This window comes from Leopardus geoffroyi, chromosome E2, assembly GCF_018350155.1.
Source record: "Leopardus geoffroyi isolate Oge1 chromosome E2, O.geoffroyi_Oge1_pat1.0, whole genome shotgun sequence".
NCBI classification, from domain to species: Eukaryota; Metazoa; Chordata; class Mammalia; order Carnivora; family Felidae; genus Leopardus; species Leopardus geoffroyi.
Genome location: NC_059335.1, coordinates 11,525,107 through 11,549,834, shown reverse-complemented (window position 1 = coordinate 11,549,834; position 24,728 = coordinate 11,525,107). Strand labels below are relative to the sequence as shown.

Here is a 24,728-nt window from a genome sequence, read left to right as displayed (position 1 = left end):
TCTGTAAGCCGTGGGAAAGCACAGAGGGTGTCATTTGAGCTGCGGACCTGGTGGGCAGGGTGACGGAGGAGTCATTCTGGGGCCTGCTGTGGTGATGTGACCCTGAAGTCAAGGGTCAGGGGACTTGGCAGTTCCGATTTGGGAGAGAGGTCATCCCGAAGCCGTTCTTCCGTCATAGAGATGGAGAAGTTGGCTGAACCAGGAGAGGTGCAGGGGCACTCCCGAACTAGGGGAATCGGGGGCCCCAGTACAGGGTGACCATTCAGCGGGGAGAGCTGGGCCGGGCCCTCACCGAGCCTCCAGCTAGGGTGGAGGAGAGCCAGGCCCTGACTAGAGTGGTGGCCCAGCCAGGTGGGAGCCTCAGGGGGGTGTCTTCCTGAGGGCCAGAGCCCCATCAGGCCCTGCCAGAGGTCACGTGTTGGGGATCCCTAGACGTGAGATGGATCTGGACTGGGGGAGTCGTCTCAGGCCTATGGAAGCTCAACCCAGCCCAGCACTCAGAGGGGCCTTGCCTGGCTCCCGTGTCACGTAGTGTCCCCGCCCGGCTGCCCCCAGTGCTGGGGTCCTGCTTATTTCCCTCCGTGCACTAACGGCCGTCTGATGTTTCCTTACGTGCTCGTGGTCTCTCTCCCCAACTGACATGGGAGAGCAGACGCCGTCCGTCCTCGTTTCCACTTCCTCGGCCCTTCAGAGGACACGCAGTGATCGTGGTTGAATGAGCCCCGGTGAGCATGTGTGCAGCTATCCTGGAAGGGGTGACCCAGGCCAGACCCGGGCCCCATGGAGCCAGCGTGCACGTGCAGGCCAGCCGTGGCGGCAGCGCGCTGTGGCCTCCAGCGAGGCCCCTGTTCTTGCTGAGTTTGTTTCCTCATCTGTGAAGTGGTGATCCCTGCCCCGCTGACCACCCAGGACGTCCGAGCAGATAGGATGAACCCGGTGGGGCGGGGCCTGCTCCACAGGCCAGTGTGCGTGGTCGGGAAGGGAAGCTTGGGGAGGAGGCAGGGTGGAAACCGAGGGGGAGAGACCGCCTCAGAGCTGCCACACTGGCCACCTGTGGGCTCCACTCTCCCTGAGGGTAGACGGGGGCCCCAGTGGAGGAGGGGCTGGCTGGATGCACCCCACCCCACGGTGGCAGGCCCGTGGTCCCAGCTCTCCTGAGGGACTTGTGCTGGGGACCCTTGTAGACCAAACTGCAGGCGTGACCCAAGGCTTGGCTCGTCTTCCCGTCCCATGAACGCTGTGTGGGCTTCGCGAGACAGGTGTCGGAGAGCATGTGACACCGGCCGCGGTCTGGGAGGCTTGTCCCCCCTCCCTCCTGTCTTGCCGGTAACCCATTCCCCTCCCCCTGACCTCTGGCCCAGGAGAGTCAGTCCCGCGGTGGGGGTGGGGGGGGGGGGGTGGGGGAGTTTTGCCTACCAGGAACTCCTGTGGCGTGTCTGCAGGGTGAGGGGGGTCCCCAGGACGAGGCGACCTCTGGCCACCTGAGCTTGGGGCCTGGAGGGGGCAGTGAGGGCAGTGGCGATGGTGTTCTTAAATGGGGATCAGAGGGGGTGGAAATGCTTCACTGGGTGCTCTCATTGAAACCTGTGCTGTAGATTTAGTCCTTGAAACTGGTTTGACAGGTAGAAATGCACCTGTCAGTGGTAGGAAGAGGCCCTCCATTAAAAGAATCTGCTCAAAAGACTCAGCTCAAGGGGCGCCTGGCTGGCTCATTTGGTGGAGCATGTGACTCTTAATCTCGAGGTCATGAGTTCAAGTCCCACACTGGGTGTAGAGATTACTAAAAAAAATGAACTTTGAAAAAAAGGACTCAGCTCGCGTTAGCACAAGTGGTGGTGTTGCTGGAGAGTAGGGAATGGGGTCGTGGGGGGCAGCTTTTGGGGCCTTTGCCCGGATTTCCATCCGGGCCCAACTTCACCTCCTACTGCCGGCCTTGGCACATCATCTGCCGTGTGACTTTGGGCGATTTGCCGTGTGACTTTGGACAATTGTGCTCTCTCGATTTTTCTGTCTGTAAAATGCAGCTGACAATAGTACCTCCTCATAGGGTGATCGTGAGGATTAAGTAAGATAACAGAGTCCATAGTGAATGCTCATCCCATGTCTCCCTCATTTTTCCTGTCAGTGCCAGTCCTGCAACCCCACCTAACGCCTCACCGTCAGTCCGCTTCCTGTGTCTGTTGTGTGTTTGCACTCGTCTTTCTCCCTGGTCTCTCCCCCCACTCCCCGGGCAAAACCCGCTGCCCTGTCCCTGACCGGGCATGGGAAAGACCACAGGCCCCAGGCCTGATCCCATCTGTTACAAGCTGGGTGACCGTGGGCAAGTTGCCCCACCTCTCTGAGCTGAAACTAAATCAACACGTTTTTCTGACCAGCCTGAAAAGAGGCAATAGAACCCAGATTCTAGACTCGAAGTGTTAGCCTCTCCAGACACCGACTTTGGACAACTTACGGCTCCTCCCCGGGCCTTAGTCCCGTGTGAGGCATGGACCCCAGCCCCCAGCCCTCTGCCCCCCTCCGGCAGTGTGTTGGCAGTGCCGCTCTGCTGGGCCGGGCCCTTTGCATCCTCAAACTCAGGCGGGCTGCCCTCATTCTTTCCACCTCCAACTCTTTATTTGTGTTCGCATCGTATTTCCCTCTTCAAGGGCACAGACTGTGTGCGTGTCACCTCTGTGACCTCAGCCTGGCGCACAAGAGGGCCTGGGCACTGGATGAATGTCAGAGGAGTGAGGTTAGCCTCACATCTCATAGCCAGTGGTGGTGTTTGGGAGAAAGCTTTTTGGGGTAGTTAATCCGGTCTGTGCCGGGGGCTCTTCCCCAGAGATCTGCAGGCTGGCTTTGGCACCCATCACGAGCCCCCAGAAGGATCACGCAAACCTAGCGGGCAGGAGGCAGTAAATAGTCGGTGAGTGAGTCAGTGGCGGTGCACGTGGGCGTGCTTCTGGGAGCGCGGCACGAGTGGCTCTCCTCGGTCTGATGCTCCGAAAGTTAAGAAATGTGCAGCCAGATCCCCCGGGCTGGACTGGCTGTAACTAAGGCAGCCTCTGGAAATGGGGGCCAGGAATCTGTGTTTCTAGAAAGCTCCCCAGGTGGTTGTGACAGCCAGGTTTGGCTGTCCTGCTCAGGGCTGAGCCAACGCAACACTCAATCCCAAGACTGCCTTCCAGCCCTCCGTTCAGGGGTGGCTGGGGTTGACCTGGTAAGCTTGTTTGGAGCAAATGGAAGCGTCTGGCTTGCGGTGACAGCAGAAATTCGAGCTGGGAAGGGCAGCCTGCTGCAGTGGAGCGTAGAGGAGCCTGGGTTGAAATCCCTGCTCTTGGATGACCTTGATCGTCACGACTCCTTGCCTTCCATGTGCTCACCACTGGGCTACCCGTATTGTCTCAGTTCAATCGCACGACCACCCCAGGGGGTAGGTGCTGTTCTCCCAATTTGTAGATGAGGAAATAGAGGCACAGGGAAGTGATGTGACTTACCTGAGCTCACAGAGCCAGTAAATGGGTGAGCCCGATCCAAACCAGGCAGTCCCCTGCCCTTACCTCTGTCTCCCGGCTGCCTGGACTTCCGCAAGTTGCCGCATTCAGTTCAGCGTGCTGCCTGGTTTCTTCACTTGCAACCCATAACCCTTTACGAAGTGGAGAGGACACTTCCAGCTGTGCATCGTTGTGGCCGGGATGAGAAAGCGACGGAGTAGAGGGCCCGGCCCAGTTGGCGTCTCGGGGGTGCGGGTGTGCTGTGCTCCTTGGACAGCTCCACAGCCCCCGGAGGTCTCTGCCGCTCCCCTGCCCTCAGCATTAGGTCCTCCTTCTGACCCTTGGCCCGAGTTCTTGCTGTGCTGCGCGGCGTCCGGTACCTGGTAGGTGCGCGGGACCTCCTGGCTGAACGTGTGACCCGGTTCCCCCACGGCCAGCCGCCACTCACTTGGCATGGCATGGCCGTGCCAGGTGTTCGAGGTCGGAGAATGAGACGGGCCCAGTCCCTGCCTCCATGGAGGTCATAGCCGAGTAAGAGAGACACACAGAAAACAATTCTCATCCAACCAGGGTGCCCGGACTCTGATTAGGAAGAGCTCACAGGTGTACTTGGGCCGGCAGGCGGGCAAGGGGGGGCTTCCCGGAGTCGAGGCCATCGGAGGCCCAGAAATCCCAGGAGTTGGTCAGGTGGGCAGCAGTTGGAAGGGGTTGGAGGCAGAGTGGGGGAGGTGCATCTGAGGAAAGGAAAAACAAGCCGATCTTCCGGGAGGTGGAGGCAGGAGGGTCAGAGGCGAGGTGGAGGAGGCAGGAAAGAGCGCCCAGCTAGCTGGGGCCTCACAGGCCCTGTTAGCCTCAGGGCTGCCCGGAGCCAGTGGAGGGTTTTAAGAAGGGGCATGCCTGGTATTTTTAGCAGAACCTTCTGGGTGGTGTGAGGTGGGTGAGACTGAGGCCTAGAGACCAGGAAGGTGACCACGGGGCCAGGAACCTGTAGGCGCTTTGCTTCGTGTGGTCCTGCATTGGATGGTAGCTGATACTTGACTTCTTTGATTTACTCATTGGCTTTATCTGAACTTTCCCCGCCCCCCTACCCCAAGGTTTTACTATTGCCAGTGTTATCTGTGACCCTTCTAAGGTGACAGCCCCCCCCCCCGCCCCCCGCCGCATTCTTTCCTTGGATCTGAGCCCCCGCCCGCACCTCCCCAGTCAGTTCATCCTGCCCTTGGCAGGGGAGGTGGGCAGCGTGTAGGCTGTGCGGTCAGATTCCCGTACCGCCTCCCCCAGGTGGTCTCAGTAAGTGGCTTCACCTGCACGGTCTGTTTAGACCCCCACATTTCCCAGATCCGGAAAGCTCTAAAAACCGTCCCAGACCTTGCTGGGGTCTTAGCATAATATAGCTGTCCTGGCCCTCTTATAAAATCCAGGGGTGCCTGTGTGGCTCAGTTAGTTGAGCGTCTGACTTTGGCTCAGGTCACGATCTCATGACCGAGTCGTGATCTCACGGTTCATGAATTCGAGTCCTGCATTGTGCTCTGCACTGCCTGGGATTCTCTCTCTCTGTCTCTCTCTCTGTCTCTCTCTCTCTCTCTCTGCACCTCCCCCACTTGCTCTCTGTCTTTCGAAATAAATAAACTTAAAACAATAGAACCCAGGACATCTCTGAATCCAGAATCCACATCTGGCCCGAGGGTTTCCAGTAGGAGACCATGGAGTCCTCTGTGGGCCTCATTCCCCAAAACGTCTAATGGTAGCAACAGGAGAGGCACCCCAGGTCTCGGGCTCCGGAGCCCCCTGGTGCCAGTCCAGCTCTGCCCCTAGGCGAATCACTCAAGTTCTCTGCCTCAGTGTCCTCATTTGTCTGGGGCTTAAGGATCAGATTATTCCATACTTGGAAAGCGACTGGAAGGGTGACCGGCTATTACAGGCACTCCGTGAGGACCCGCCGAAGTTGAATGAGGTCATGCCCCTGCTGGGAGCCTGCCCTGGTTCCCTCCTCTCAAAGAGCAAGATGATAGCCCCACCTCCCCCGCTAGATGGCACAGGCCCAGGTGTGGGTTCACCCGTGTGAATGTGGGCACGTCCCGAAACATCCCTGTGCCGCGCTGTCCCCGTTTGTGAAGCCCTTTTGGCAGACGAGTCTATTTCAAAGCTTTCAGACTCCTGGGAACAGAGCCAGCCCTCGGGCCTTCGAAGCCGGGAGCACATCCCAGCGTCAGGCAGATCTGGCGAGAGTGCCCGAGGTCCTGGACGTCACCGCTCCCTGGCAGGCGCCGGCACTGCCCATGCTGACCCTGGATGCCGCTCGTGTCAGGGAGGCCTGCGGCACCGATGGCGACTGGGCTAGATTTGGGGCAGCCCTCCGTGGCTGAGCCCGGGTGGGTCTCCGGGGCTGGAGTTAGCGTGGGAGAGACGGAGGGGGGTCCCGGTTCCAGGAGGGGTTTCGGAGGGTGAGTGCCCAAAGCACCTACGGACCCCATCGTGCTCTGGTTGTATTTCCCCCTACTTGGAATACAGATTCCGCAAAGGCAGGGCCTAAATCCGTTCGGCTCGCCTCCCCGTCCGCAGAAGCCTTTGCGCCTCCTGTCTCTCCTCAGTGCCTCACGTCCGATGGTGGTGGACGGAGGTGCACAGTAGGCACTCTGAAGCTACTCTCACCCCCTTGCTTACGCTGCAGCTGGTGCAGAGCCCTTGCCTCAGGTTGGGGGGGTGGTTTGGAAGCGGCTGCTGACAGCCACTCATGTGACAGCTCATGTGACTTGCCTGACGCCCTCTTCCTTTCCAGCAGAAGCCCGGGTTGAGAGCCCTGCTGTCTGACGCTCCCTGGAGGGTCTCATCGGATCCCAGCTGGTCCTCCTGGGGTGGGTGGGCAGGTCCCTCTGGGAACCCGCTGGGGTCAGGCTCGTGTGCCACCTTCACGCCCACCCCCGCGTCTCTCCAGTTCTCGTCTCCCGCCAGCTGTCGTCAACCATGTCGCGGCAGAGCTGCCCCCCGTCCTGGGCACTCAGAGTGCCTTCCCAGCTGAGCTCCCTGCTGTTTCTCGAAGCAGCAGGGCGTCTGGGAGGGGCTGCCGGGGGCTGAGGGCAGACACCGGGGAAGTGACCCTGCGGAGGGGTCACGCCTCCGGATGATGGTGGCGGTCAGCACAGCCCGCTTTCGTGGAGCCCTTACCGGGCCTCAGCGCTTCGTGCGCATCTGCTCACTTAATCTCCCTAGCAGCCAGAATTAGAAAGCCAGGGCTCGGGGGATGGGGGAGCCGTGTTCAAACTAGAAGGGATGGTTCCCACCCTCTGCTGTGTTTCCAAAAAGCCTCTGAGGGCCCCTTCACCACCAACAGGATCGAGTCCCCACCTCCGAGCCTGGCGGGAGACCCTCCCTCCTGACCCAGAGACGCCACCCCCCTCTGCACAGGGCGCCCTAAGCCAGTCCCCTGCCTTTCCTGCCCGGCTCCCACTCATCCTCCTCGAGCTGGCTCCCACATCACCTCCTTGGTCCCCAGGCAGTGCTGCTGCACCCACTCAGGTTCCCGTGATGCCCCCTCATGCTGTCGTTACCTGTTTGGGCCCATCTCCCCGCACTGGACCCAGACGCTCCATGAGGGACCACACCTTGTCCGTCCGGCTCCCCAGAGGAGGCAAACCGCCGACACACCCAGGCACTTTCCTTAGGGACTCAGGGCAAAGCGGGTCTGCTAATGAGTGTCCCACTCTGGATGCCTTGGAACCCTCGAAGCCCAGTCCCCTCGGCCTGGGAAAGTCGGGGGCCGTGGAGAGAGCAGGGAAGGGAAGAAGACGTTTACTGAGGCATCATTTGTTCACGCTCCCATGTATTTATTCCTTGCGGGCACACACTTACTTTGCCTCCCGCGTGCCAGGCGGACGGGTCCCAACTGCTGCCCCTGCTCCCTCGTGCTCCCTCTGCACGCTCAGAAGAGCAGACCTTGTTCCACTCTCGTTTCAAATCCTGCCCTGTGACCCGCAACCCCCAGTCCAGAGTCCCTGCACTAGCCACCCTCACTGACCACGGCTATGATCACCCCGGCCCACGTTCTCCCTGGGTTTAAGTGTGGTGGCTTTCTTTGAGTCCTAGAATGTGCCAGGAGCTCCCCACATCCCGTCCCGGAATGCTGGCCTTGCTATCACCGTTCCGGTTTGTCCTTCAGGTACCAGCAGACTCTTCTTCCTGGCCCTCTAAATCCCCTGTGAGGTGGTCAGCGATCTGTGCATCTGTAGGCCTCCTGATATTTTCTCTTGCCTCTTAGACTGTAAGGATCATGAGGCGGGATGGGTTTGGTTTGGTGCCACTGTGTCCCTCGGTGCCCACACCATGTGGCACTGTGCAGGCTCCGAGCAGGAGCTTATACGGCAGGTGAAAATGAAAGCAATATGCGATGCGGGGCCTTGGGTACCAGACAGGCCCTGCCCTCATGTAGCCCAGGTCCAGAAAAGGAAGTGTGAAGAAGGGAGGGCCCCAAGTCTGCCCCTAGTGTCCCCTTGCCAAGTCTGGCAGACCCCAAAGCTAGCCAGCCTGGTAGAGCGCAGGAGAAGCCATATTTGCTGTTGACCTGCTGTGTGTTATAGGTCGAGGCACTGCCCTCTCTGTGCATCAAGATGACGTCTGAGGTCCTTTCCCACTGCGTGTGTTTCCCCATCTCCCTGCATAGATCACACTCACCATTTAGAGAACTAAATAGGTTCCAGGACCTCCTCCCCATCATGGGAGAGCCCAGGTGCTAGTAGCTGATGTGCCTTTCCACCTTTGTGGCAGGTGACCTGATCCCCTGTCCCCCCAACAACAGGGTGTTACAGGAGGAGGTGGAGGGTGTCAGGGGTGTGCGGCCACCCACTCAGGCCTCCCTCCTCCCTGTCTTTGCTCCATCTCACTTATTTTGTAACTCCCTTCTTCCCCCGGGTGGAGTCCTTGCTTCCTGACCCAGCTCTCCCCACTTTGATCAGAATACCGGGAAAAGCTACGTTCCCCTGGGGAGCCTCCTTCCTTGCCGGGCCTGGGCTCAGCCCTCAGGATCTGCAGTGCTAAGTTTTTGTGGGCTCCCTGTCTCAGCTCTGCCCGCTCGGGGCGGTCCCTGTCTGGTGACAGGTCTGTCTTCCCCAGTGGACCGTGAGCCCTGGCCGGGCCAGGACCGTCTCCATTACTGGGATGTCTCGGGCACAGAGCAGATGCTCAGGGAGTGTCATAACATTAGGACGGAGTTGGGGGGTGGGGGTGGGCAGTGGGGATGGGCAGAGCCCAGAGATGACGCTCTCTGCGGAGCCCTATTTAGAGCTGCCATGTCTGACCGAGCCCGATCCTGTCTGGTCCCGGGGGAAGACGTCCTCGGCCAGGAGCCCGCCGGGTGCAGCAGGCATCTGAAGGCGGGGCCTCTGACTTAGCCACCACCAGCTGTCGGGTCCAGATGCTTGTCCTCACTGACCACCCAGCCAAGAGGATCCAGGGCTAGTGCAGGCCCCTTCCCCATGGCCAGAGTATAGATTCTTGGAGGTGGAGGGGTAGGTAACCTCCTTGTTTTCCCGACGAGGCAGCAGGCCAGAGAGAAGTGGCCTGGAACGCAGGACAGGGCTCCTGCTGCTCTCCTCGGCCACCTCTGTAGCTTCGAGGGGCAGAGTGACCCATCCTGGGGGGTGGTCAGGGAGACCTGCCTTGGCACCTGGGTTCTCCCAACTGGCTGTGTGAAGTTGTTATTTACAGAAAGGGTTTGTGCTCTGGGAAAATGGAGACAACATCTCCAGCCTAGTGTGGAGCCCAAAGAGCTTGTTGGCGGCTAGGGTCTTAGTTTTCTCCTCTTCCCTCACGGAGCTGGTGAGGGGAGTGGGGGAGAGGGGTGTGCAGTCACCCTGGAGGCTGATGATAGTTGTCACTAAGGACAGGATCGCTACCTTGATCTCCTGACTTGAAACACAAATTTTTTTCACTAAAAAAATTTTTTTTTAATGTTTATTTATTTTTGAGAGAGACAGACAGAGTATGAGCAGGGGAGGGGCAGAGAGAGAGGGAGACATAGGATCTGAAGCAGGCTCCAGGCTCTGAGCTGTCAGCACAGAGCCCAACACGGGGCTCGAACTCGTGAACCGTGAGATCATGACTTGAGCCGAAGTTGGATGCTTAACCAACTGAACCACTCAGGTGCCCCAAAAAGAATTTTCTTAACGTTTACTTATTTATTTTTGTGAGAGAGTACATGGGTGAGTGGGGTGGGGCAGAGGGAGAGGGAGAGAGAGAATCCCAAGCAGGCTCTGTGCTGTCCACGCAAAGCCTGACAAGGGGTTCAATCTCCCAAATCATGAACCAAAATCAAGAGTTGGATGCTCAACCAATTGAGCTACCCAGGCATGCCCCTTGCACTCCTGACTTTAAAATTAAGATATGTTCATTGTTAAAAACAAACAAACAGGGGCGCCTGGGTGGCTCAGTCGGTTAAGCATCCGACTTCAGCTCAGGTCATGATCTCACAGCCCGTGAGTTCGAGCCCCGCGTCGGGCTCTGTGCTGACAGCTCAGGGCCTGGAGCGTGTTTCGGATTCTGTTGTCTCCCTCTCTCTCTGCCCCTCCCCCATTCATGCTCTGTCTCTCTCTGTCTGAAAAATAAACATTTAAACAAACAAACAAACAAAAACCTTGGGAAGTCTAATGAAGGAAATAAAAAATCACTCGTTAATTTCACCATCTGGAAATTTTTTAACAGCTCTCTTGAGATGTAGTTCACACATATTTCACCCCATTTAAAGTGTATAGTTCATTGGATTTCAGTTTTTCACAGAGTTGTACATCTATCAGCACAGTCGATTTTAGAACATTTCATCACCCCTATAGAAACCCTCACCCCTTGGCCATCACCCCTCCCCCAACTCAGGCACCTGCCGATCTGTTTTGTCTGTTTAGATTCTGGACATTTCGCCTGTGCAGCCTTTTGTGTCTGACTTTTTCACTTAGCATAATGTTTTCAGAGTTCACCCACTTTGTGGCATGTGCCAGAACTTCATTCCTCATTGTTGCTAGAGAATGTTCCATTGTGTGGCTGTATCACGTTTTCTTTATCTTTTCATCTGTTGGTATACATTTGGGTTGTTTCCACTTTCTGGCTATGATGAGTAACAACGCTGCTGTGGATATTCAGGTACAAGTTTTTGTGTGCACGTATGGCTTCATTTCTCCGGGAATGAAATTGCTGGGTCACGTGGCGACTCTGTTTAACCATTTGAGCAACTGCCACCTTTGACTTTCCCCTCCACAGTGTATGAAGGTTCGGATTCCTCCACCTTGTGGTTAATGTCGGTCTTTTTTTTTTTTTTTTTTTTTTAAAGTAAACTCTATTTCCAACATGGGGCTCAAACTCCATGACCCTGAGATCAAGAGTCACATGCTCCACTGACCAAGCCGGCCCGGCGCCCCAGTGTCTGTCCTTTTGATTGAAGCCACCCTAGAGGGCGTGAAGTGGTATCTCATTGTGGTTTTGATTTGCATTTCCCTCATGGCTCATGAAGTTGAACATCCTTTCACGTGCTCATCAGGCTCTTGTGTATCTTCTTGGGAGATACGTCTGTTCAGATCCTTCGCCTGTTTTAAAATTAGATTGTCTGTCTTTTTATTATCGAGTTGTACGAGTTCTGTGCATATTCTAGATGCAAGACTCTTACCGGAGAAATGATTTGCACCACCTGGAATGTTTTCAACATTAAATGCCAGAGCATTTCCTTTCCATCTCTTTTCTGTGACTAGATGCGCTGCCACAGATAAAAATAAAACTAGGAGGATACTCTGTACGGTTGAATATCCTGTGTTTTCACTTCATTTTCCCATTTTTCAAAAAGCATGATTAAAATACATCATTGGGCCACTGTCATTGCTTCTAGCCATTTCCACATTGCTGAGCATTTGGGTCCTTTCCCATTTTCGGTAGCATAAATAATGCAGCGATGTTCATCCTCGTCCATAAATCTTTGTGTTCCTTACAGGGAGCTTTCTCAGAAGAAATTCTTAGAAGGTGGTTTTACCAGGTCAGAGGGTAGGAACCTTTGAAACCCTAGATGAGGTGTACCATCCGTGCCCGCCTGGGACTGTAAGCCCTGAAAGACAGGACTTGGTTTTATCTCTTGATTTTCTTTTTTGGATGCGTGAAGGAATAGTATTTCCATTTGGATATCTTCATACCAGGATGGTGTCTTGTTTTAATGAGCGTTCTTTTGGTAGTTAACCTGTTTATCGTTAACCACATAAAATTCCTCCTTCATGCTCTTTCCCATTTTTGTTTCGGGACCTTTTGTAAGGACTCCTTCCCTATTGAAAATACTGGCTCTTTGGAGTTTCATCGTACTGGTATATTTTTCCTCACGTAGCATTTGCCTTGCTGGGAAGGCTGGGGAGTGGAGCAGGACACCTCTTTCCTTCTCTCTCTCTTTTTAAAGATTTTATTTATTTATTTTCTTAAATTTTTTTTTTTTCAACGTTTATTTATTTTTGGGACAGAGAGAGACAGAGCATGAACGGGGGAGGGTCAGAGAGAGAGGGAGACACAGAATCGGAAACAGGCTCCAGGCTCTGAGCCATCAGCCCAGAGCCTGACGCGGGGGCTCGAACTCACGGACCGCGAGATCGTGACCTGGCTGAAGTCGGACGCTTAACCGACTGCGCCACCCAGGCGCCCCTATTTATTTATTTTCTAATGTTTGTTTATTTTTGAGAGAGAGAGAAAGCACAAGGCAGAGGGAGAGAGAGACAGAGGATCCGAAGTGGGCTTTGCGCTGACAGCAGAGAGCTGGGTGTGGGGCTCGAACTCAAACTGTGAGAGCACGTCCTGAGCCAAGGTCAAACACTTAACCGATTGAGCCATCAAGGTGCCCCTAAAGATTTTCTTTTTAAGTAGTCTCTATAGCCAACATGGGGCTCAAACTTAAAACCCTGAGGTCAAGAGTTGCATGTTCCACCGACTGAACCAGTCAGGCACCCCTCTTTCCTTCTTAAAAAAATCATTTTTGGGGTATCTGAGTGGCTTAGTCAGTTAAGCATCTGACTCTTGATTTCAGCTCAGGTCATGATCTCACAGGTCATGAGATCGAGCCCCCGCATGGGCATGGAGCCTGCTCGATTGTCTCTCTCTCTCCCTCTCTCTCTCTTTCTGTCTCTCTCTCTCCCTCCCCCCTTCCCCATTTGTACACGTGAGCGGTCTCTCTCTCTCTCTCAAAAAAGAATCATTTTCTCCCTTGCTATTTCACTGGATCTGCATAGCAGGGCACCCATCCCAGCCGGAGCAGCTCCAGGTGGAGGAGTTCTGGCGGCCAAGTCCAAGAGCAGATGAGGTGGTATCAGCCCGGGTCCTAGCAGCAGTGCGGCGTAAGCGGAGGGCACTTTAGTGGCAGCCAGGCCTGGGTGGAGCAACAGTAGGTCGTAGGGAGGGTCCCCTGCAAACACAACTACAGCCACTGTTTGCCGAGCACCGGGCCGACAGACCAGGTGAAGCCTCACTTTGTGACTTGGGCCATCAGTGGCTTCCTGAGGTCGCACTCCTTTGCAGAAGGTGGCAGAAGGCAGAGCGGCCCCGCCTCGGTCCCCGGGCACATCCACTCTGCCGCAGCTGGCAGAGCCTCAACAAGTCCCAGAAGCCCAGACTCCAGCTCCTGCGGTGGCCGGGGCCGGCGTGTTGTCGGCATGCTGTGCGTGAGGGTCCCCTTTATCATACGCCATCAGCCCTGAGCAGCTCCCCGCTCCCTGTAGACTCACATTTCCTGGCTCTGCGGACTGTGCTTCTCCTGCCTCATCTCCTGTTGCCCCCCCGGATCCCTGGGTTTTGCTCCAGCACCCACGTGCCAGGCCCCTGCGCTGCCTCTTTCCTCTGCCGGGGAGGCTTTCCCCAACTTTCGTGTGCTTACTGCTGGTTTACATCGACTACTGTCTTGTGCCCCCCTCCCCCTCCCCAGCTCCAGTGTAAGCGGCTTGGGGAAGGGATTGTCTGATGGGGGTGTTCGCCATGGCAGCCCTGGCATCTGGAATAGGGCCAGGCCCACCCGGAATAGACACGAGAGGGATATTTGAAGGAATGAATGAATTTCTGACCCTTACTCATCTTGTAGGTTTCAGCTTACATGTTCTTCTCTCTTACAGGTCTTTCCTAACTGCGCCCTCCTGTCTAAGTTTATATGCCCCTGTTTTTCCTATAGGAGTGATGTTTTCCCCCTAATAACTTGTTGGGGTTTTTTTAAGTTTATTTATTTATTTTGAGAGAGAGTGAGCGCGTGCACGTGCGTACACACACACACACACACACACACACACGTGGAGGAGGGGCAGAGAGAGAGAGTGAAGGAGAGAGAGAGAATCCCCAGCAGGCTCCACACTGTCAGCACAGAGCCCCATGTGGGGCTTGAACTCACAAACCATGAGATCATGACCTGAGCCTAACCCAAGAGTCAGAAGCTTAGCTGACTGAGCTACCCAGGCGCCCCATAACTTGCTCTTTTTAATTGTATGTGTATTTGTCCTCCTAGCAATTACTCCCCGAGGGCAGGGATCAAAATGTTTTGTTCTCCGTTGTCTGCCCAGCCTAGGTCATTTGGTAGAGGATCAAGGAATAAATATACCCTTTAGTTCCCAAACAGACCTCACGAAGGTTGTGGTGTTGTTCACCTTCCACACATGGACAACTCAGGATGGGTGCTGAGAAGTTCCAGGCACCCAGTTTCCATCCCCAGAGCCTTTGCTGGACCAGTAAACAGCTCACAGTAACTTGATTTTAATTCTGAACTAAAACTCCCCCAGTGCCTCCAAATCCAGCTGGCCATCTGGTACCCCTGACCGGAAGCCTGAGGCAGGCAGCCTGAAATAGCCCGCTTGGTCCTGGCAGGACTGGCTGTCCCCTGATGGACACCCACTTTCTTACAGGCCACCTTCACCAAGTGTGTCCCATAGCCTACCTGGGATTTCAGTGGGTGGCAGTGATGAGAAGCCGTGAGCCACTGAGTGACTCACAGACCTTTCTCAAGCACGTCGCTGCCCCCAGCCCTCTCCTGGGTCCCTTGCCCGTTTGCTTCATTTGACCCTGACAATGACCTTCAGTTCCCCAGAGGCACCATCAGCTCTGTCTCCCCAGAGTGTTTGCACAAGCTATTCCCTCTGCTGCAGTGCTCTTCTCCCTCTCTCTGGTTTTTAAATTATCGTTATTAAATTTTTTTCTGGGCATATGAACTATATGTGTAACAGACACATAAGTTGAAATGTAATTGTAATGAGGACCTCTGAGCCTACCTCCCAATTTGGGGATGAGAACATGGCTATTAACTCACCTCTACTTCTGGGTGGGAGGGTGGAGCCCCAGAGCTCGGAGACTTGTGTTCTGAGTGTCTGAATGTTATGACTGTCGTGCCTTGTGGGGTTGTTTTTAAGATTTTATTTATTTATTTTTGTTTGATTTATTTATTTATTTATTTTGAGAGAGGGGGATGGGGGGAGAAAGAATCCCAAGCAAGCTCCACTCTGTCAGCACAGAGCCTGATGCGGGGCTCAGTCCCACAAACTGTGAGATCATGACCTGAGCCAAAATCAAGAGTCAGACGCTTAACTGACTGAGCCACCCAGGCGCTACACGATTTTATTTTTAAGTAATCTCTGCACCCAGCGTGGTGCTCGAACTTCAAACCCCAGGATCAAGAGTCACGTGCTCCTCGGACTGAGCCAGCCAGGCGCCCCTTTTTCAAGTTGTGTGTGTGTGCGTGCGCTGAAAAGTATGGTCTTTAGTTTTGCTTGTTTTTGAGTTTTATAAAAATGGCGTCGTGTTGTGGGTGGACTCCTGGGTCTTGATTTTACTCCCGACGTTATATTTCCCTGGTTTATCCATGTAGGTGCTCTAGAATCTTCCATTGTGTGACCGTGCCTTAGGTTGTCCATTGTGGTGTTGGTGGACGGTTGAGCTGTTTCTGCTTTTTGGTATGACAGACTGGTGCAGCTGTGACCTTCCTGGTACGTAACACCGGGGTTGCGAGCAAGAATTTGTCTAGGGTGTAGACCTAGGAGTGGAATTGCTGCTTGCAGTTGGTGGATCTGTGCAGCTTCATATGTCATGGCCAACTCCCCGGTGGCTCTTCCCTCCGGGAAGAGGGCTAGCTCCTGCTCATTCTTCCAGGCTCTCCTTCCCCGCTGTCTTTCCTTCAGCAGATACCTATGGAGCACCTGCCATGTGCCAAGTGCAGTGGTGAAGGCGACCCGGTCCCTGTGCGTGGGTGATTAGTGGTGTTAGGTAGCCCCTCCTCCAGGAAGCCCTCTCTGACTCCTAGATGGGGCCAGGCGCTCTCCCAGGCTCCTCGGCCCCAGCCCTGCCCACTCTGGGTCATTGCCATTACCGTCCGGAGATGGGTCTCTCTCCCCTCCTGGCCTGGGATCCCTGTGTGGATAGGGATGAGAGCTGTTTGGGGTGCTGTGTCCAGCATCACTCCACACAGAGTGGGGCCCGGGGCAGGTGTTCGGTGAAGGATCTGTGGAGTTACTGCTGAGACACGCACGCACCCTTGAGTGTCTTGTGGGCACCTCGAGGCAGGTGGGATTAAGAGGAAGAAACGGCGGGATGCCTGGCTGACCCATTTGGTCGAGCATGTGACTCCTGATCTCGGGGTCGTGAGTTTGAGCCCCGTGTCGGGTGGAGAGCTTACTAAAAAGTTTTTTTCAAAAGGGGGGTGGGGAGAGGAGTCCAGTATTGGGCACTTGTCGGAGGTAGGCCTGAGCCCCAGGACCACCAGGCTCAAAGCCCAGCATGCCCCCAGGTGGCTGAGCACACAGATGCTTGGGCCTGTGCTCTGCTCTGTGGCAGATAGAGAGGATACAGCCCTCGCCCTTGACACTTTAGAGTCTTGTCACACTGCCCAACATCTGGCTCTGCTGACAGCGTGCAGGGCTGGGGCAGAGGTGCCTAGAGAAGTGTGAGGTCTGCCCGGCCCCTGGGAGTTAGAGAGTGGGCGTCGGTGTTCTCTTGAAGAGGTCTGCGCGAACCCTCACAAAAAGCGGACTGAGTAGGAGCCGTGCAGTCCCAGAGGGTGCTGGTGGGGCGCTAAGCGCCCACAGGACGCTGTAGCTCCTTCTGTCCTTCTCCTATCCCAGGAGGTAGGAAGAATCACTGTGCCATTGTACAGATGAAGGGGGGACCCTGAGATGCACAGCTTAAGGCCGGCTCACCTGGCTAGTCCGAGGTAAGCCCGGAAGTCACCCTGGGAGCCCGGCTCCTTCAGCCGCTGCAGTAGCTAGCAGTCCTGCCTGGGGCACCGGGCAGAGGGCTTTCCCTCCGGTGCACTTGACTCTCCGTGGCAGAGCTGCGAGACAGGAAGCAGCATCTCCCCTTTACGGCCGGGTAGACTGAGGAATGGCGCTGCACCGCCCCCAGGGCCACAGCCACCCCTGAGTGGGAGGCAGTCAGCCCGGGCTGGGTTCCTCCACCTCCTCGTCCCCGAGCCTGCTTTCTCGGCCACTGTCTTGGTGCTCACTTGTCCCCAAGTCCTCACTTCAGCGCCCTCAGGAGCCCGGCCCTGGGTAAATATTTGCCTACGGGCCAGTGGGAGTGGGTAACCGGTATTTCTGAGCCGGGTGGCAGCGGACAGGTGGCGGCAGCTAGCTGGGAGCAAGTGCTCCGTGAGCCTCTGGCTGGAGCCGGTCACTTTGTTTGCCCTTTGTTCATCCAGCACCCACTCCGAGCTGTTGCCAGGGTGTCAGGCCCGGGCCCGGTGACGACCGGCTGCTGTTGACCAAGCAGCAGCCAACCCCGCGCCAGATGTTGTACACAAGCGCTCTCGGTGGCTGCTTCTAGAAGCCTCCGTGTGTGTGTGTCTTAGTCTCATTGGCTCCATTTTCTAGATGAGGAGACTCAACCTTGGGGAGATGAGGCCCTCTCCCGTGACAGTTGGGGTCTGTTCAAGTTGTCAGGGTCAGAATTCACTTGGAGCTGCATGAGGTAAATGAGGGTGTTCGTTGGGAGGACACGGGGTCCTCTGCCAGTTCCCAGGGGTCCTGAAAGCCAACAGGAACCAAGACTGGCACTAGCTGTCTGGGCCACATGCACTCCTGATTTGTTTCTCTTTCTGTCTGGTCGCGGGCCAAACAAGCCTGGCCTTCCTGGTGGCTGGGGTGGGACCGATCGGTCCGGGTGCCTGCCCCAGGCGGTTCATGCAGGCTTAGCCAAAGTCCACATCCTTCCTGCCCAATGGGGCCTACGAGGGCCTGTCTTCTCCTTGTGGGGGTAGGGAGAAGATGTCAGAGAAGGGGGCCCGGGCTCTGCACACACCCCGGTACAGTCAGACCCCGAAGGCCATGCCCTCAACTACCAGGCTGTGCTGTTCTGTGGGGTGAGAAGGTGCATTCCGGTTATGAGGTGGAAAGTCACCCGTGTTCTCAGACACACACATGCCTTTGGGGGAGCCCCTTCTAGACGGGGGCTCATGGAGGCCCCGGGACCCCCCCACATACACACACACCCATCCCAGCAGAAAACCCTCGGTTAGTGGGGCAGCCTGGGGCACTTGGGTTCTGTGGGTGCCATGAGTCTCCGCTCACCATGGGATTCGATGTGTTTTCTTGCTGGTTCCGGCAGTCAGCCAGCCAGCATCGAGCTCTGTGCCCCGTCCTGTGCTGGGGACACAGCAGCGGCCAAGACAAACCTGGCCCTGCCTTAACAGGCTCGCTGTCCAGAAGGGGAGGGGAGAGAGAAGTTGGCCAAGCAGCCTGCACGGCCGTTTTAGACCAACAGAAGCAGGTGGAAGCCAATGAGCCAAGGGCTGGGATAAAGAACACGGGAGTGAGGCTGGTGGGCGGGCACCTGGCCTACGTGAGACTGAGTGTCACAGCTGTTTCACGGGGGCCCGGTCAGCCCCTACTCGCGCCTGATGAATTGGTCTTTGAAGGCAGGCCTGTCTGCATGGTCCTCCCTGCCTTAGCTGTGTGCCTTTGGCAAGTGCTCTCCCCTCCCTGAGCCTCAGTCTCCCCTTCTGGAAAGGGTGGGAGAGGCGTGTCTGCACCCGAAACGGTGGTTGTGATCAGAAAGGTGGTCAAACGTGTTAAAAAGCAAGGACTGTGGAGGCAGACTGTTGGTCTTGAATCTTACCTCTTTATTGGCTCTGTGACCATGGACAGGCTCGTTAGTTTTCCCCTGTCTCTGTTTCCCCACTTGAAAAATAGGGATGATCTACCTCAGCGTTGTTGAGAACAGTAAATGAAGTAACATATGTAAAATACTCAGCGTTAGCTGTGGTTACTGATAATAACTTAGAATTAAAAGTTGCCTGACCGGGCGCCGGGGTGGCTCAGTCAAGCATCTGACTTCGGCTCAGGTCATGATCTCACAGTTTGTGAGTTGGAGCCCCGTGTTGGGGTCTGTGCTGACAGCTCCGAGCCTGGAGTCTGTTCAGATTCTGTGTTTCCCTCTCTCTCTGCCCCTTCCCTGCTCGCTCGTGGGCTCTCTCGCTCTCTCTCTCAAAAATAAACATAAATTTTAAAAGAAAATTTGCCCATCATACAGCCTGGGTCTTGGGTATTTAGCGTGCCCTGTGCTACTGGGGGCCCAGGATTGAGGCGTGACTTCCCCCTTCATCCACCATTGACCTTGTCAAGCTCCTGCTGTGTGTGAGGCTCTGTAGCCGCCACCCCCCCCCCCCCCCCCCCCCGCCCCGGAGGTCCTGGCCTCCTCCCTCTGTCCCGAGAGACTTGGAAAGCCATAGGCATCCTCTGACCTCAGGTGTTTCTGTAACAGGATCTTCATTCAGTTGGGCCAAGTGGCTTGGAAGGTCAGGGTGGGGGAGGGGGGGGCAGGGCAAGCCCAGGGCACCTGCCGTCTGTGCCCTTCAGCGGAGCGGGCAGGTCCTTCCGCGGCCCTGCAAAGGGCCCTGGGCCTTTCCTAGCTGGTTGTGCCATCCCAGCCTCTCCTGAAGGGCCTCCTGTCTGGCGACACAGTCAGGGTCTCCTCCCCTTGGTCCCGTGGGTCTCTGGGGAGAAGGGAAGGGAGACGTTGCTCGGCTCGAGCCATCACATTCGTTCATTCGCAGACATTTACTGGAGACGCTGCGGTGATGTCCCTGGACTCGAGGACATGTGTCGGTGGGAAGGGCCCCCTCTGCTGGGCCAGGTGTCGCTTCCTGAGCTGCACGCTTTCCAGCTGCACACTCCCCTGGTGCCTCTGAGCTCCTGAAAGGCTGGTGGGGATGGAGGAAGCTTGAACGGTTGCTCACTGGGAAGACTTGCCCGTGACCAGTGTTCCTTCGCTCTTCCTGAAGAGTCACAGACAGAGGTTTTCCCAAATAGGCAGAGCTGCTGGAAGTACCCGGCTGGCCCACCGCCCACTGGCCGAGGCAGCTGCTCCCCTCCCCTCTGTCTGGGCCATGTCACCGCCCCGCTCTGTGTCAGGCCTCCGGGGCCCCCAGCGGCTGGCCTCCAGAGCCCCCCGTAGTGTGCTGATCTCTGCCAGGTCCTGGGGGCAGCTCACAGCCCTGCAGGGTAGAGGGTCTTCCCCCAGGGGCAGTGGCTGCGAAGCCCAGGGCATCAGGGGTTGTAACTGACGTGGGTAAGAGGGCGTTTAACTTTTTATTGCGTCTGTGCGGGCAGCCGGGAAGCCTGGTGAGGGGGCCGGGTGCCTCCGTTCCCTGATTCCTGAGCTGCTTCGCTTGCCACTCCATCTCTGCGTTGTGTTGTGTTGTGTCGTGTTTTTGTAAGTAACCGCTACACCCAACATGGGGCTCGAACTCACAACTCCGAGATCAGGGGTGTCATGCTCCACCAGCTGAGCCAACCAGGCCGCCCCCTGTGTCAGTTTGCTTGTTAACAGTGAGCAGAGTTTCATTTTTCCCTAGTTCACAAGCACGCTATCCTGCGCCTTGCTTTCTTTCATTTAGCGTATCTTGGATGTTGTTCCTTGTTGGCCCAGAGCAAGCGTCCTCGTTCTCTATGGCCACAACGGGTTCTGGTGCCTGAGCGGACTGGGCCTTTATCAGCTGCTCGCCTGTCGGTGGACGGTGAGTGCTGTGGGTTCCCGCTCTGCGACTGCAGACGCCGCCGCAGCGAATGAGCCGACAGGCACGTAACTTTGCTTCTCCGCGGGTGGAATGGCTGACCAAAGGGCGTCCGCGTTCGGATTTTGGAATTCTGACAGGTATTGCCGGATTGCCTTTGGAAGGGCTTGTTCCGCCTGGCACATTCACCAGCCGCTTCAGGGCGCTCCCGCTTCCTGGGGTCCCCAGCACTTGCCGTCTAGCGTGTGGCTGCTGGCCTGCCTGATAAGTGAATGTGCGTGATAAGTGGATTTCTGCTTTGGGGAGCAGGCTGGAAGAGGCCCCCTGCGAGGCTGGCGGAGTAGATAAGTGCCCACGGCGAAGGGCGCCCCGCTCGAGGAGCCAGCCCAGGGGTCAGGAAGGCAGAGGCGGAGGACGGCAGTGGAGGGTCAGACCCTGCCTCTCCTCTTCCAGCCAGAAGAGTGTCCTCGGGCAAGTCACTTCCCCCCTCCAGACCTCTTCTGGAAAGCTTCCCAGGGCTGTTTGGAGGCATCAGCGAGATCAGGCTTGGAGATCAGTCTGGGAGTAGTTGCAGAGTGATGGCTCCACAAAGCACCAGAGAGGCCCCTCGGACCGTGTGCCCAGGGAGAGATGTGGGTAGGGGCTTGGAGGTGGGAACGAGGGAGATCTGTCTGCACGTGGGCAGCATAATGTACCTGGCTTTGCGGGGACGGGGACTGCGGAGGTGGTGGGGCCTCAGGCGCACAGGGCCCCTCAGAAAGCCTTGGGGGTGCTCTCTACCTCTTCCCTGTGTCAGGCTCTAGGCGGCCTTGTGTCGCCCTGCCGCTGTCCTGCCCCTTGCCCCACCTGGGGGCAGCCCGGGCCATAGGAGGGTTGTGTGTGGCATTTCAGGAGCGCGGGAAGGACTCGTTGCCTGGTCAAGATGCTTGGAGGGCATTCGCCCTGGTCAGCTCTGGGCTAAGCATGCCCGTCCGTGACCTCCCTGCAGGTACGTCCTCCCTGCCTGCCTGCGGGGCGCCCAAGAGAGAAGGAACCTTTCCCAAGTTCATGCAGCTCAGCTGGCCTGCGTGGAAGCGGGGACTCAGACTCCAGAGACCCACTCTTCTCCCCAGCTCTGTTTGTTTGTTCCATCAACAAATGTTTCTCGAGCACCTACTGTGTGCCCAGTGCATACCCTTCTGGGGATACTTCACTGAACAGAAGCAGTGAAATCCTTCCCCTCGTTGCATGTAATTAAGCAGACAGATTATAAAGCTTTGTTGGGTCGTGAAAAGTACCACACAGAGAATGAAGCAGGATGCAGGGATGGACAAAGGGGACTGTTTGCGTAGGGTGATCAGGGAAGGCCTCTGACGAGGTGACGTTGGAGCAGAGATTTGCAGGTGGGGAGGGAGAGAACCACCGAGGCAGGAGGTGGAAGAGCACTGTGGGCAGAGGGGCGGCGGGTAGAGAGGCCCTGAGGCCTTGTGAATAGATGGCTCTGTCGCGGACAAGGATTGAGTGGGGACCTTGACCACTGAGCCACTTCTGCTCTCCTGCCTCTTCTGTGTGTGGGCTTTGCCACCCACGCCTCCAGGATGATACCCCTGTCCCATGCTCCGTGACTGAGACCCTCCATGGGTGCCCCCCCCAGCGTCTTTGCCAAACCCCCTCTTCTCACACCCCCCCGGGCCCTCCTGATCGCGTGGCTTACTGCCCACGTGCATTGTGCAGTCCCCATGCCTGTACCTGTTCCCAACATTCCCTCTGGCCAGGTTGCCTTTCTCTCTGCCGTCTCTCTTCAGGTCCTTCCCTGTGAGACTTTTCTATGTGTTCTCTTCCAGCAGATCCCAGTCCGCCCATCCTCCCTGCTCCCGTGTTCCCTCCCTACCCTATGCGGCTGTTCTGGGATTGCTTCCTGCTTCGTCTCCCTCACCGTGCAGGGAGGCTCTGGGACAGGGCCAGTGGGGATTGGTGGCTGCTTACTGGGGGGACTTGTGGGGAGGGGAGAAGGCCGGCCCAGGGGGCGGGAGCACCCCGGGCCGGTCCCCCCACCGATATGTCTCAGGCTCAGCCGCCGCAGCCACTCAGGTCTCAGCAGGCACCGTGAGGAGCCCCAGAGGTGCTACTGAGGGACAAGACTGGCTCTGTAGATCCAAGAAACTCTAAAGAGAAAGATGAATCCCTCCGGCAGCCTCCCTGCCCGATGTTAGAGAAGGCTGCATTTCTGGGCCCTCAAACCCGTCAGTCCGGCCTGAAGCTGAGGGCCTGAGGACCTCAGGACCTCAAGGTAGGACAGGGACCGTCCTATCCCGCTTTGACCCTCCCTCTGCCTCTTCCCTGCTTCATGACCTCAGGAGAGCATTCAGCGTTACGGGAGGTTTCCTTCTCTGCGTAGTGGGTAGTGGGCCAGAGATGTCCCCTCTGCGGGATTGTGACGAGGACGAACGGTGGTGGGGAAGCAGGGGAACTAAAGAGTTCCTGCTGTTCTGTGCAAGGAGCGCTCTGTCTCAAGGTGGGTAGTTGCTGGCACGGCCTGTGCCCCGGCGCCCCAGCACCCCTCTCCTCCCTTCAGGCTTCCTGGTCCGGGAGGCCCTCGTCCCGGCCTCCGCAATAGTGTCTCCCGCCGGGACGGGTGGGCCCCTCCTGCTCAGAGCCCCTGTCCGCTTTGAGGCCTAGCACAGCGGCCAGGTGTGAGCCCCTTCCGCTGTCTGTCAGCCCCTCATGCGTCTGGCCCCCATGCAGGGCAGCGTTGGGGACACAGCCTGGACCCCCCTGCCCCTCCCCTGTCTTCCCAGGGCTCCCAGTCTGGTGGGTGGGAGACAGGCCTGTGTCCAGACAGTGACAACTCAAAATGGGCGGGGCTGAGATGTCGTGGGGGTGGCTGGAGCACAGAGCCCAGGGAGAAAGAAGGGGCCTCTGAGAGCTGGCTCCCTTCTGACTGCCTCATCTCAGCTCGGTCTGGAACGTTCACAGAGCCCTCTTAGGGCAGGGACCGGGTCGGAGTCGCCCCTTTCTCCCCGTGCAGCACCGAGCTTGGCATGTGACAGGCCTCAGGAGGTGTTCACCGGGCGAACGGCCAGAGGCCACCTAACTTGGAATCGTCCCGGATTAGAAGCCGAACTCCGAGGGGCTGAAGCAGAAAGGGAGCACTTGTTGGCTTATGGACCCGAGGGGTCCTCCTAAATAGGCTTCAGGCCTGGCTGGGTCCAGGGTCTCAAATGTCTGAGCTCACCTTTCCTCTGAGTCGGCTCAGGAGGCCCTCTCCTCCTGGTGGATGCCAGGATGGCCGCCAGCAGCTCCAGAAATGAGAGGTAACCTCAGCCCCACCCCTGCAGAGGAGAGCCCTTCCTTCTGGACAGTTCCAGCTTAGTCCCTGTGACTGGCTGTGGCTGGTTCTATAAGGGTCTGCCTCAGCCAATCCCTGTGACAGCGGCTAGGGACAGGCCACTGTCCACTCTTGGAACCTTTGGGGAGGACAGTGGAGAGCGGAGGTAATGCGGTTGGTCCCACTGGGATCCTGGGACGGCACCAGGAGCTCCCGTCACTGCCCTGTGCCCAGCCTGGGGGCTCCTGTCTCATGCAGGGGGTCGAGCCCTCGCTGCCCCCCGCCTCCCTCCCATGCGCCGCCTCCTGGTGTCCTGGATCTTGCCATGCCTGCTGGCACTCTGTCACACCTACCCCTCCCAGGGGCCGCTGCCCACTGCTCTGTTCATATCTGCCTTGTCCCCTTCCCTCTCCCCCCGACACTGTGGCTTCCTGGTTTTTGACTCCCACTTGGATGACTGTGTCTTCTCTCTCCCACTAGCTCCAGGCTGGCAGGGATGGCCTGAGTCATTGCCGCCCCCTGGTGCCCAGCCTCTCCTTGCATCTCGTGGGTGCCTTCGCAAGTATGTGCAGACAAGAGCGAGGGACCAGACAGATGTCTCTCTGCCTGTCACCTGATGCCTGGGTCGGGTTTCTCTCCCTCCCTTTGTGAGGGCTGTAGCAGCTGGGAGGGGGGAGGCAGGCTCCGCGGGCCCCACAGCCTCTTCCTGGGAGACTGGCACCAGCTGCCGGGGCGTGCCGCAGAGCCTCACCCCTGCGGGAGACCCCGCCTGCCAGCTGCCACACGGCAGCCTCCCTCCCCAGAGCTGACGCCTTGTCCCACCCCGCGCCCAGGGGTCCCCCACAGCCTGCCTCTTCCCCCTGGTACCTTCCTCCTCAGGCCAAAGTAGTAGAAGCAGCCATGCTCTGGTTTCAGACCAGTGCAGATCTGGACGTGTGTTCCAGTCCTGGCCCCGGGCCCTTGCACAGAAGAC

General features: G+C 57.2%; 1 protein-coding gene across 3 annotated transcripts in view; it reads left to right on the top strand.

The window, feature by feature from the left end:
- PPP1R37 (protein phosphatase 1 regulatory subunit 37) overlaps nucleotides 1–24,728 on the top strand; it is a 41,352-nt gene that overhangs the window by 3,271 nt on the left and 13,353 nt on the right. The window contains exon 1 of one of the 3 annotated variants that reach the window (XM_045441975.1): nucleotides 15,385–15,430. The exons of the other annotated variants lie outside the window; for them this stretch is intronic. Within the exon in view, the coding sequence (XP_045297931.1) occupies nucleotides 15,400–15,430 (31 nt within the window). The 5' untranslated portion in view covers nucleotides 15,385–15,399. Of the gene's footprint in view, nucleotides 1–15,384; nucleotides 15,431–24,728 lie in introns of those variants that run through there. 3 annotated transcript variants of the gene reach the window in all.